Here is a 13,140-nt window from a genome sequence, read left to right on the forward strand (position 1 = left end):
CCGAGATCTAACCAAAGCACAAAGATTTTGTAGCCGACAGCTGTGCCCATTAGGCACAAATATAATAAAATGCATTATTTGATATCTTCAAAAAAAAACCTGATACTAATATATAATCCTGTGTATACAGAATCTTTACCTTGTAAAATAAAACATCTTTGGTACTTCTGGTTCAAAAAAAAAGTGGTATTTTTACCACATAATCTGTGACAGTGCTACACACAAACACCAGGGAACAGGAGATTATCAATCCATATAAAAATCTATTCTGGTTTAGAAGGAGACACACACTAAGAAAATCTATGGATATGAAAAATGAGCATATTTTTGTTCTGTTTCCACTCACAGGCTTGGTAAGCTTTAATGATCCTCCAATGAAAGACATTTTTTTATTGATCGCTCTATTATATATTTTATTTACTATAAGATTATAAACCAATTTGGCTCTCAATCTAAAGGAGAGTTTGGGACAGAAACAAAATAGTCAGCTGGAGCTTGTTGCTTGTATCCTTGCAGTATAAAGATGTTTAAGGTCAAGGAGGATATAGAGAAAATCCAAATGGTGAGAAAGCTGCCAACCAAAGTTGTATATATTGTAGCAGAAACAAAAAACGATCATTGAAGAAACCAAGATCTAAAGCGTTAAAGCCATTAAAACTACTGCCAAGATATCAGGACACATTAATCTTTAATATTAATTATGTCACATCTGAACACGGAATTGGAACAAAGAAAACATAATTACACAGGAGATCTCTGTAATGCAACACATGTGCTTTCAGTCCTGCCAACTCCATTCAATTCTTGTTTTTTGGTTGCGAGGCCATGTAGAGAGCTACCAGACAATAGATTGTCCCTCCTATCGTTAAAGCCATAGTCGTGCGGTACAGTAGTCGATCAGGAAGACCACGCTTCAGATGTACTGGCACACCGTCAGACTTCTACAGGGAGGAAAAAAAGATAACGAGAACTAAGGACATGCTGTGTTTCCTTCCTCAAATACAAGACTTTGAAGCTTGCGCTTTCCCACTCATAGCAGGCTCAATGCGGCTTACATGGGGCAATGGAGGGTTAATCAGTTCCCCAGGACCAAAGTCCACCACCTTAACCACTAGGCCACTTTTTTTGAAGATGTCCTTTGCTGTTTCTGGTTTTCTATAAGAAATGAATATCTAAAAACTGGTGTCATGCTTTTAAAGTTTAAACAAAACTAAAACTTAAGCTTTATTACATTTTCTGTATCCTGTGAAGGACCATTTTTGACCCTGGAAGCATGTGGATTAATTATTTCATAACTAGTAAAAAAGGCCCGTTTCTGACACAAATGAAACGGGCGCTAGCAAGGGTTTCCTCGGAGTGTGTATGTTTGGGAGAGTGTATGTGAGAGTGACTGTTTGAGAGTCAGAGTGAAAGTGTGAGTGTGTGAGAGAGAGAGTGAGTCTGGGTGTGAGTGTGTTTGTGAGAATGAGAGTGTGTGCAAGTGTGTATGTGAGACACAGTGTGAGAGAGAGTGTGTGTGTGTGGGCGAAAGAGAGAGTGTGTGTGAGACACAGATTCTCTGTGAGAGTGAGTGTATGAGACCAAGCGAGTGTGTGAGTGATTGTGTGGCACATAGAGAGTGAATGTGATACAGTGTGAGACAGAGTGTGTGAGAGTGAGAGTCAGAAAGACATTGTATATGAGAGAGAGAGTGTGAGCCCTGCCCTCCCAATCCATGCCCATCTGTCCCCTACCCCCTCCATTCATCGTTTTCCAGCAATTCCCCTCTCTCCCTGAGCCCTGCCCTCCCAATCCATGCTCCTCTGTCCCCTGCCGCCTCCATTCATCCTTTTCCAGCAAGTCCCCTCTCTCCCTTCCATGACTCCCCCTCGCATCCATGCTCCTCTCTCTCCCATGTCCCAGCCTGGCCCGCCCTTTCCCCCCCCCCCCCTTCGCATCCATGCCCCCCCTTCGCATCCATGCTGTCGTTTCTCCCCTGCCCTCCCGATCCCATTGTTCAACTTTACTGCCCACCCTCTTCTCTCCCCCCAACATCCCTTTTTTTTTTTTCTTCTTTTTAAGTTTACCTCCGTGGCGGTTCCGGCAGCGCAGCGTCAGGGAAGGAGGCGGCGCTCCCGACGTCTAGCCTTCCCTTCGCTGTGTTCCGCCTTCTTTTGACGTCATCCTTGACGTCAGAAGAAGGCGGAACACAGCGAAGGGAAGGCTAGAGACGTCGGGAGCGCCGCCTCCTTCCCTGACGCTGCGCTGCCGGAATTGTTTGGGTTTTTTTCCGCCCTCGACGTCATGACGTTTGACGCGAGGGCGGGGCAGAGACGGCTGGGTGGCTTCACACTATGAATCCACGAACCCTACAGCCAGGGAGTGTTTGAGTGGCTTCAGAACGTTGTCTTCAGAACGTTCACGGTGCGTTTTATTATATTAGATAAATTTATTATGTTTACATGAGACATATCTTTAACAACACCTCCACTCCCCAGAACTATTTTCTAACCTCCTTTTGGGGAGAGAAGATCTTGCTCACTGTTTAAGAATCACTTATTCAGTGCAATAAAAATAAAATGCAATCAACCAATGGCCAAATTCTATCTCCTCTAGGCAATCAATGTTGAGAAGCTCCCAGAATAAGAGTAAGTTAAGCTTACATCGCACCATTATCTGTAATGGTGTAGTCTGACATTCTAACCTTTTCCTGACATACATTGCAATAAATCTTTTTCTAATAAGTCTGCTCCTGCACAGAACGACATACCGCAACTATTAAAAAAGGTCACTGGCTTACAAACGGGCCTGACTATTTTTAGATGTTCTCTCTCTCATTCTTACCTGAAAGAATTTCTGTAATTCCAGTACTTTGTTTTGGCCCAGGAATTCAGCGGATGCTACCGATTCCGATGCCAGTTTAGTTGGTGTGCCAAAAATCATAGCTGGAGTCTCTGAGACCACCCCAGCTCTTAATCCCTGAGTCAAAAGAAGGGAGAAAAACATAGTAACATAGTAGATGACGGCAGAAAAAGACCGCCACGGTCCATCCAGTCTGCCCAACAAGATAAATTCATATGTGCTATTTTTTATTTGTACCTGTCCTCTTCAGGGCACAGACTGTATAAGTCTGCCCAGCACTAGCCCCGCCTCCCAACCACCAGCCCCGCCTCCCACCACCAGCTCTGGCACAGACCGTATAAGTCTGCCCAGCACTATCTCCGCCTCCCAACCACCAGCCCCGCCTCCCACCACCGGCTCTGGCACAGACAGTATAAGTCTGCCCAGCACTATCTCCGCCTCCCAACCACCAGTCCCGCCTCCCACCACCGGCTCTGCCACAGACCGTATAAGTCTGCCTAGCACTATCCCCGCCTCCCACCACCGGCTCTGGCACAGACCGAATAAGTCTGCCCAGCACTATCTCCGCCTCCCAACCACCAGCCCCGCCTCCCACCACCGGCTCTGGCACAGACCGTATAAGTCTGCCCAGCACTATCCCCGCCTCCCACCACCGGCTCTGCCACCTAAACTCGGCTAAGTTCCCAAGGATACATTCCTTCTGAACAGGATTCCTTTATGTTTATCCCACGCAAAGTAATAAAAATAATCAGTGCTTCCCAGACAGATACATAACTATTTTGAACTGCCTTTCCTCACTTCCACAAGGCTTTTTTCTCTCTTTAAAAAAAATTTTTTTTAATCAAGTTATTCCATTCCCTAGTTAGAAGTCCCAGATCATGGCAAACTATATTTCTTTCTCCATTTTGGTCCAGCAGAACTCCTAGACCACCCTTCTTATGCTTACTAATTTAGTAAGGCCATGCAAATGTGCATGAGTACAGAGAGGAAGGCATGGCTCCAAATTATGACACTCATGCAAGAAATCATCAGCAAAATGGCTTTTCTACTATGCATGGAGAAAAAAAAAAGGGAGGGGGAACAAAATGGGCAGCTTATGACAATTGTTTAAAATCAATGGCAACTGCCTGTGTCAACACCTCGGTTTAAAAAAAAAACTCCCATTTTTATTTCATTTCTGAGTAAGAATAAATCATCTCAGTTTGGCAGGACACAATCGTGAAAGTAAAATAAAGCTTTGCAGGCACTTGGAGCTGCAAGTAGGCATCGCATCACTACATCAAGAGTAGAAGTACAGCACAAAGGAATTTAAAAAAAATATAATAAATAAAAAGCAACGATGGCACAAGAAGCTTTTATTGAAAATACACTGTACATCTCATATAATACTACTACTACTACTACTATTTAGCATTTCTATAGCGCTACAAAGCATACGCAGCGCTGCACAAACATAGAAGAAAGACAGTCCCTGCTCAAAGAGCTTACAATCTAATAGACAAAAAATAAATAAAGTAAGCAAATCAAATCAATTAATGTGAACGGGAAGAAAGAGAGGAGGGTAGGTGGAGGCGAGTGGTTACAAGTGGCTGTTCAAAGCTGAATACTGGCTTCCGATATTCATTGGCTTCTGATCAGGTACCGCATTCAATTCAAGCTTCTGCTACTAACCTACAAATGTACTCGATCTGCAGCCCCTCCTTACCTCTCAACCCTCATCTCCCCTTACGTTCCTACCCGTAACCTCCGCTCTCAAGACAAATCCCTCCTTTCAGTACCCTTCTCCACCACCGCCAACTCCAGGCTCCGCTCATTCTGCCTCGCTTCACCCCACGCGTGGAACAAACTCCCCGAGCCCATAGCAAAGGCCCCCTCCCTGCCCATCTTCAAATCTCTGCTTAAAGCCCACCTCTTCAAGGTCGCCTTCGGCACCTAACCTCTACACCTCTACCCAGGAAATCTAGAGTGCCCAACTTGACATTTCGTTCTTTAGATTGTAACCTCTACACCTCTACCCAGGAAATCTAGAGTGCCCAACTTGACATTTCGTTCTTTAGATTGTAACCTCTACACCTCTACCCAGGAAATCTAGACTGCCCAACTTGACATTTCGTTCTTTAGATTGTAACCTCTACACCTCTACCCAGGAAATCTAGACTGCCCAACTTGACATTTCGTTCTTTAGATTGTAACCTCTGCACCTCTACCCAGGAAATCTAGACTGCCCAACTTGACATTTCGTTCTTTAGATTGTAACCTCTGCACCTCTACCCAGGAAATCTAGACTGCCCAACTTGACATTTCGTTCTTTAGATTGTAACCTCTGCACCTCTACCCAGGAAATCTAGACTGCCCAACTTGACATTTCGTTCTTTAGATTGTAACCTCTGCACCTCTACCCAGGAAATCTAGACTGCCCAACTTGACATTTCGTTCTTTAGATTGTAACCTCTGCACCTCTACCCAGGAAATCTAGACTGCCCAACTTGACATTTCGTTCTTTAGATTGTAACCTCTGCACCTCTACCCAGGAAATCTAGACTGCCCAACTTGACATTTCGTTCTTTAGATTGTAACCTCTACACCTCTACCCAGGAAATCTAGACTGCCCAACTTGACATTTCGTTCTTTAGATTGTAACCTCTACACCTCTACCCAGGAAATCTAGACTGCCCAACTTGACATTTCGTTCTTTAGATTGTAACCTCTACCCAGGAAATCTAGACTGCCCAACTTGACATTTCATTCTTTAGATTGTAAGCTCCTTTGAGCAGGGACCGTCCTTCTTTGTTTATTTTGTACAGCGCTGCGTAACCCTAGTAGCGCTCTAGAAATGTTAAGTAGTAGTAGTAATATGAGTGAAAAATAAAATAAACTGAAGTTGGCTTGGAATAAGCGGATATATAAGAGAAATAACAAAGATCTTGAGTGGGATTAAGAGTTGAAATCACTGGATGTGAAGAGCCCTGTAGGACTAATTACGAGACTTCAGACGGCTGGAGTTCAGTCGGTGCTCCGTGGAGAAACCATTATTCTCAGAATGGGGCAGCATTGAGACGCTGCTGAAATATTAAAGGTTTGGACATTATGATGTGTTCCCACGGGATGATTTGACAGACTGGCGCCGTTTTGGCTCTCTGGTTTCAGGTTTTATGGGTAATGAATGTATGAGTGTAGTATGAATGATTATTATTTAGTTTCATATGAGATTTGTGAGGTGTATTTATAGAAGCATAAAAGTATTGTGTTTATATTTTTGACATTAATAAAGATTATGCTAATTATATAAAATATTGTTAGTTTCCTGATCTGTAAGTTAAGAAGTGCTGTTCAAAGTAACTCAGGATCACTTATCTCATGGTCAAGGGCTTTTGATAATTGCATATTAGATGGGAGACCTGATATAATGCGGATTCGCATATAATGTGGTCGGATATCGAACTCTTTAACATCTGCGTTATATGAGGGTCTACAAATAAAACCCCGCGAGACAAACATGGAAAGGAAACTTTGGAATTAAACTAAAAGGCGAATGGAAAATGTCGGCCATCAGAAAACCATGTAAATGCTGCCGCTATTTCAATCATCTCTGGATGCCTCTCTGTCAGTCAAACGGCCCCCCTCCAATAGGTACCTTGAATAATTCCAGTGCATCCCTGACGGGCAGAGCGGTGCAAACAGGAGGGACACTTGATTTTTAGGCAAAGCACTGGATCTTAGCCTTTAGGAGTGGATGTACTGCTTCATCACAGGAGAACGCTTATCTCTCTATATAAAACACACCTCCAACGTTCGAATGAAGCCTCACTTACCCAACGTTCCAAAAGTGAAGGGGGTGAGATCGCTTTGTGTCTGCCCCGCCCACGCGTCAAACTTGACGTCGAGGGCGGAGCGTCAGGGAAGGAGGCGGCGCTCCTGACGTCTCTAGCCTTCCCTTCGCTGTGTTCCGCCTTCTTCTGACGTCAAGGATGACGTCAGAAGAAGGCGGAACACAGCGAAGGGAAGGCTAGACGTCGGGAGCACCGCCTCCTTCCCTGACGCTGCGCTGCCGGAACCGCCACGGAGGTAAATTTAAAAAGAAAAAAAAAACAAAAACAGATGTTGGGGGGAGAGAAGAGGGTGGGCAGTAAAGTTGAACAATGGGAGCGGGAGGGCAGGGGAGAAACGACAGCATGGATGCGAAGGGGGGGGGGGGCATGGATGCGAAGGGGGGGGGGAGAAGAGGCCGGGCCAGGCTGGGACATGGGAGAGAGAGGAGCATGGATGCGAGGGGGGGGGACATGGAAGGGAGAGAGGGGAATTGCTGGAAAAGGATGAATGGAGGGGGCAGGGGACAGAGGAGCATGGATGGGCATGGATTGGGAGGGCAGGGCTCAGGGAGAGAGGGGAATTGCTGGAAAGGGATGAATGGAGGGGGCAGGGGACATAGGAGCATGGATGGGCATGGATTGGGAGGGCAGGCCTCAGGGAGAGAGGGCAATTGCTGGATAGGGATGAATGGAGGGGACAGATGGGCATGGATGGATATGGATTGCAGGGCAGGGCTCAGGGACAGAGGGAAATTGCTGGATAGGGATGAATGGAGGGGGCAGGTGACAGAGTAGCATGGATGGGCATGGATTGGGAGGACAGGACTCAGGGAGAGAGGGGAATTGCTGGAAAAGGATGAATGGAGGGGGCAGGGGACATATGGGCATGGATTGGGAGGGCAGGGCTCACACTCTCTCTCATATACAATGTCTTTCTGACTCACACTCTCACACACTCTGTCTCACACTGTATCACATTCACTCTCTATGTGCCACACAGTCACTCACACACTCGCTTGGTCTCATACACTCACTCTCACAGAGAATCTGTGTCTCACACACACTCTCTCTCGCACACACACACACACACACACACTCTCTCTCACACTGTGTCTCACATACACACTTGCACACACTCTCATTCTCACACACACACACTCTCACAAACACACTCACACCCAGCCTCACTCTCTCTCTCACACACACACACTTTCACTCTGTCTCTCACACAGTCACTCTCACATACACTCTCCCAAACATACACACTCCGAAGAAAACCTTGCTAGCGCCCGTTTCATTTGTGTCAGAAACGGGCCTTTTTTACTAGTATCTCAATAATAGGAATGCCATACAAAATACCAGCTCACAAATTCATCATCTTGCTTTCCTTTCAGGTAACAAAGGAAGCGCTGTCTGGATGACAGCAGCCTAGATCAAAGCTCCTTTATCAATAACAAATGCTATTGTATTTTCTTCTGTCGTCATAAGAACTTTTTTATATGCACTCTACCCTGAGACTGAAATTAAAGCAATGTAAGTACTTAAGTGAAAAAAAAAAAAAAAAAACTAGCATCTATTAACATCCTGTACCTCTCTCTGGGGTAGAAAAAAAAAATTCTAAAAAGTGATGCGATATTCAACGTGTCATTATAAAGAGCAAACCTGGGAATGCTATTCACTAGGGAGAAAGTACGTGGCACTGCACAATTCTAACTTCAGGGCACCAAGCTGTTCCATTTTTGGTACACTTCCCTTTTAGTTACATGCAGGCAAATAAAGGTTTAAAGGGAAATTCTATAATCTATGTACCTAAATTGACATGTTCCTTGCGTGTGTAAATATCTAGAATGCGAGAACTTTATCCACAAAAGTGCCAGCAGGGCGCCTAAGCGCTATTCCGCAAATATCCATGTAACACGGGGGGTGGGGCTCCCACTTATACATATTAGATTAATTCTTACATACATAAAATTACATTAAAAACTCTAATACATAAAAATAAAAACATGTACATACTAGCTAGCACAACTGCACTAATAATAAGTGCATAAGTATTACCACACTGGGACAGACCAAAGGTCCATCAATCCCAGTATCCTGTTTCCAAACAGTGGCCAATCCAGGTCACAAATACCTGGCAAGAGCCTGAAAAAGTTCAATACGTTTTATGATGCTTATCCCAAAAATAAGCAGTGGATTTTCCCAAGTCAATATAATAATGGTCTATGGACTTTCCCTTCAGGAAGCCGTCCAGACCCTTTACCACGTTCTCTGGCAACGAATTCCAGAGTTTAATTACACGTTGAGTGAAGACAAATTTTCTCAGATTAGTTTTAAATTTACTACTTTGTAGCTTCATTGGGTGCCCCATAGTCCTAGTATTTTTGGAAAGAGTAAATAAACAATTCACATCTACCCGTTCCACTCCACTCATTATTTTATAGACCCCTAACATATCTCCCCTCAGCCTTCTCTTTTCCAAGTTGAAGAGCCCTAGATGCTTCAGCCTTTCCTCATAGGGAAGTCATTCCATCCCCTTTATCATTTTCGTTGCCCTTCTCTGTACCTTTTCTAATTCCACTATATCTTTTTGAGATGCAGCGACCAGAACTGAACACAATATTCGAGGTGCGGTCGCACCATGGACCGATTTAAAGGCATTTGACTCTCCTGCTGTTGGTTAGTGAGGGACTCTGATCCACTGGCTCCTGCTGAACATTTTACCCCTTCAATGTTTTCTCTGTCTATTCTGTCATCCTATGTTTTACATTTCCTATTGTACTGTTTCATGCACTGTTGTAAACCACATTGTGCCTGCGCTTGTGGGAATATGTGGGATATAAATGCGCTAAAATAAATAAATAACATCCTCACTTTTTTTTCCCATTCCTTTCCTAATAATACCTAACATTCTATTTAAGCTGCCATAGCACACTGAGCAGAGCATTTCAACGTATCACCAACAACGATGCCGAGATCCCTTTCTTGGTTGGTGACTCCTAATTTAGAACCTTGCATCATGTAGCTATGGTTCGGGTTCCTCTTTCCCACATGCATCGCTTTGCACTTGCTCACATTAAACATCATCTGCCATCTGGATACCCAGTCTCCCAATCTCATAAGGTCCTCTTGTAATTTTTCACAATCCTCCCGCGATTTAATGACTTTGCATAACTTTGTGTCAGCAGCAAATTTAATTACCTCACTAGTTAGTCCCATCTCTAAATCATTTATAAATATGTTAAAAAGCAGCAGTCCCAGCACAGACCCTTGAGGAACCCCACTATCTACCCTTCTCCATTGAGAATACTGACCACTTAAACCCTACTATCTGTTTTCTACCCTTAAACCAGTTTTTAATCCACAATAGAACACTACCTCCTATCCCATGACTCTCCAATTTCCTCTAGAGTCTTTCATGAGGTACTTTGCCAAACACCTTCTGAAAATCCAGATACACAATATCAACCGGCTCACCTATATCCACACGTTCGTTCACCCCTTCAAAGAAATGTAATAGATTGGTGAGGCAAGATTTCCCTTCACTAAATCCATGTTGCCTTTGTCTCATTAATCCATGCTTTTTGAATATGCCCTTCTCTTTAAATATTAATATCTCCTTCATAATTTGAGTACATCAATTTCTATTATTTAGATCTGTTAAACAAAAGCGACTGTGTCTATTGCAATCAATCACTAACTTGTATTACTTATACAGTACTGGATGTTCTGCACGTTCCTGCACTTACACAAGCTCTATAGCTGTATAACTGCGGGCACTTAAATGTTTGGTGCACCAATACCCGAATCCATATGTTGTCCCAGGGTTATTATGGAGGGCTAAGAGGCTTGCCCACGGACAGAAGGAACAGCAGAGGGAAACGAACCCAGACAGCCAGGTTCAAAGCCTGCTGCACTAACCATTATGCTACTGCTCCACTCTACCGGCCCCTTAAACCCAACCGGGCCGTCTTAGGCAGCTTCTTTACGAACTCAGAGCCCGAGGCAGCAGAGCCTCGAAAATGGCCGCCTCCTGCCCCGCTCCCTCAGAGCGCAATAAAAACGCTTTGAGCAAAAGAGTACAAACTCCCGGGAAAATGCCCCCATAATAGCCTTTTCCGGGAGAGAAAATGAGTCTTCTCTGTCGGAGGGAGCCCCAGCAGATCCCGCCGCCGCATCCTGAGACCGCTGCGCTAGCGAGAAAATGGTGCCGGCGGATCAACCGTTCCAGTCACAGACTTTCCCGCCAAGCGAGAAACGATCCCTTTTGGCGCCGTGGTGCCCAACACCCGATCCCCTGATCCGCACTATGACTCACTAACGTCGCGGAACAAAACTCGCTGGGAAGTGACGTGCCACAGTGCCCCGCAGCGCGAGCTGCGCTTAACGGACTCCAAAGGAACGGACGTAGCCCCAAAAGCCTTACCTTCTCCGCAGTCCCAGCCCTGCTCAAGTTCCAATTAAGCTGAACGGAGAATTGTTCCAAGCACCAAGCTAGCCAAAATGAGGCTGGACTGGAGAATCGTTCCGTCTGGTTCTTTTTTTTTTTCCAAGAGACACAAGAGGAATACAGCCAAAATCCTCAACAGAATTTAAGTAGGCTGACAGGGGGAGAAGGGTAGGGACCTGGCACCACCAGGTGTATCCCAGAATGTGCTCCAGCACCAACCCCAGAGAAAGCTCAACACACCCGAGGGAACGGGATAGGAGCCTCAGGCCACAGAGCTGCACTTTATGCTCCCTTCTACCTGCTAGACAGAGAGAATACTGAAGTGAGGCTGGCTGCACATGCTCTATTGTAGCAAACTTCTGAGTTCTCTCTATCTAACCTGCTAGAGGAGGGGCATAACCCACAAGTCTCTGGATTGATCTGGGGACGCTATGGAATACCCGGTTACCCAAGTATTCTATAATGGAATCCGGGTGCCCAGGCTCTCCTCAGAGTGCCTGAATAAAGGTGCCAAGCTGTGACCAAATCGATACACACAGACCAACCAGTTCAGCTGCATTTCACATGACAACATTTAAACAGAAAGGCAATTCATCCTGGTCATTTGGAGTTGGGATGGAGCAAGTCAACGCACCGAAATCTGTTAGAACTGATATTTTATTACCTTTAAAAGACAAATGGGACTTGATATACCGCCTTTCTGAGGTTTTTGCAACTGCATTCAAAGCGGTTTACATATATTCAGGTACTTATTTTGTACCAGGGGCAATGGAGGGTTAAGTGACTTGCCCAGAATCACAAGCAGCTGCAGTGGAAACCGAACTCAGTTCCCCAGGATCAAAGTCCACTGCACTAACCACTAGGCTACTCCTCCACTAGCAACATTCCATGTAGAAGCCTGCCCTTGCAGATCAGCAATGCGGCCGTGCAGGATGTCAGACTCACAGAAACAGAAGCCTGCGCGGCCGCATTGCTGATCTACAAGGGCAGGCTTCTCTTGCTAGTGGAATAGCAACATTAACATTCCATGTAGAATCTCAAATAGTAGCAACAGAATCTCAATAGTAGCAACATTCCATCTAGAATCTCCAATAGTAGCAACATTCCATCTAGAATCTCAAATAGGGAAAGTGAACTGGGACTTGATATACCACCTTTCTAAGGTTTTTGCAACTACATTCAAAGCGGTCTACATATATTCAGGTACTTATTTTGTACCAGGGGCAATGGAGGGTTAAGTGACTTGCCCAGAATCACAAGCAGCTGCAGTGGAAATCAAACTGAGTTCCCCAGGATCAAAGTCCGCTGCACTAACCACTAGGCTACTCCTCCACTAGCAACACTCCATGTAGAAGCCTGCCTTTGCAGATCAGCAACGCGGCCGCACAGGCTTCTGTTTCTGTGAGTCTGATGACCTGCACGTACAGGACGTCAGACTCACAGAAACAGAAGCCTGTGCAGCCGCGTTGCTGATCTGCAAGGGCAGGCTTCTACATGGAATGTTGCTAGTGGAATAGCACTAGTCAATAGGCAGAAACTGATTATTATTCCTCTTTTAACCAGATTTTCAACTCGTAGCTATTGATAATATAGTAATCCAGTTTAAGTCATTCTAGATCCTCTTCAATTTAGAGATAGAAACCTTTATATGTATATATGCATGTACAATTTTTAACAGTCAAATTTACTTCAGATGATTCAATATATATATTTTATCTTGAACCTCAGCGATGTCAGTCGCCCTTCTTATATATAAGGTCAACTTAACGACATCTAGTTCTTCATAGGTTCTTGTTCTTATTTAATCTAGCCAGAATTATTTTATATCATATCAACCATTTTTTCACTTTAAACATTTTTAAACACTTATCTTTTTAATTTTTTGATTTTGTCGGACTCGGGGGATCAAACGTCCGACATGCACGTTTCGCCCGCAATGGGCTGTCTCAAGGACATTCCCCTACAATATAAATACATAGAAGGTTGTTTAAAACATTCCTCCGATCTTCTTAATAAACTTCAACTTAAGAGAAAATCTAA

At 44.5% G+C, this 13,140-nt stretch overlaps 1 protein-coding gene across 1 annotated transcript in view; it reads right to left on the minus strand.

The window, feature by feature from the left end:
• Positions 1 to 651: 651 nt before the first annotated feature.
• The window catches only part of LOC115465360 (cytochrome c oxidase subunit 7A-related protein, mitochondrial), a 44,885-nt gene continuing 32,396 nt past the window's right edge, over positions 652 to 13,140 (minus strand). Inside the window, exons 2-3 of the mRNA XM_030195788.1 lie at positions 2,824 to 2,958; positions 652 to 941 (exon numbers count right to left, since the gene is read on the minus strand). Of these exons, the coding sequence (XP_030051648.1) occupies positions 798 to 941; positions 2,824 to 2,958 (279 nt within the window). The 3' untranslated portion in view covers positions 652 to 797. The remainder of the gene's footprint in view (positions 942 to 2,823; positions 2,959 to 13,140) is intronic.

Source organism: Microcaecilia unicolor, chromosome 3 (assembly GCF_901765095.1).
Source record: "Microcaecilia unicolor chromosome 3, aMicUni1.1, whole genome shotgun sequence".
NCBI lineage: Eukaryota > Metazoa > Chordata > Amphibia > Gymnophiona > Siphonopidae > Microcaecilia > Microcaecilia unicolor.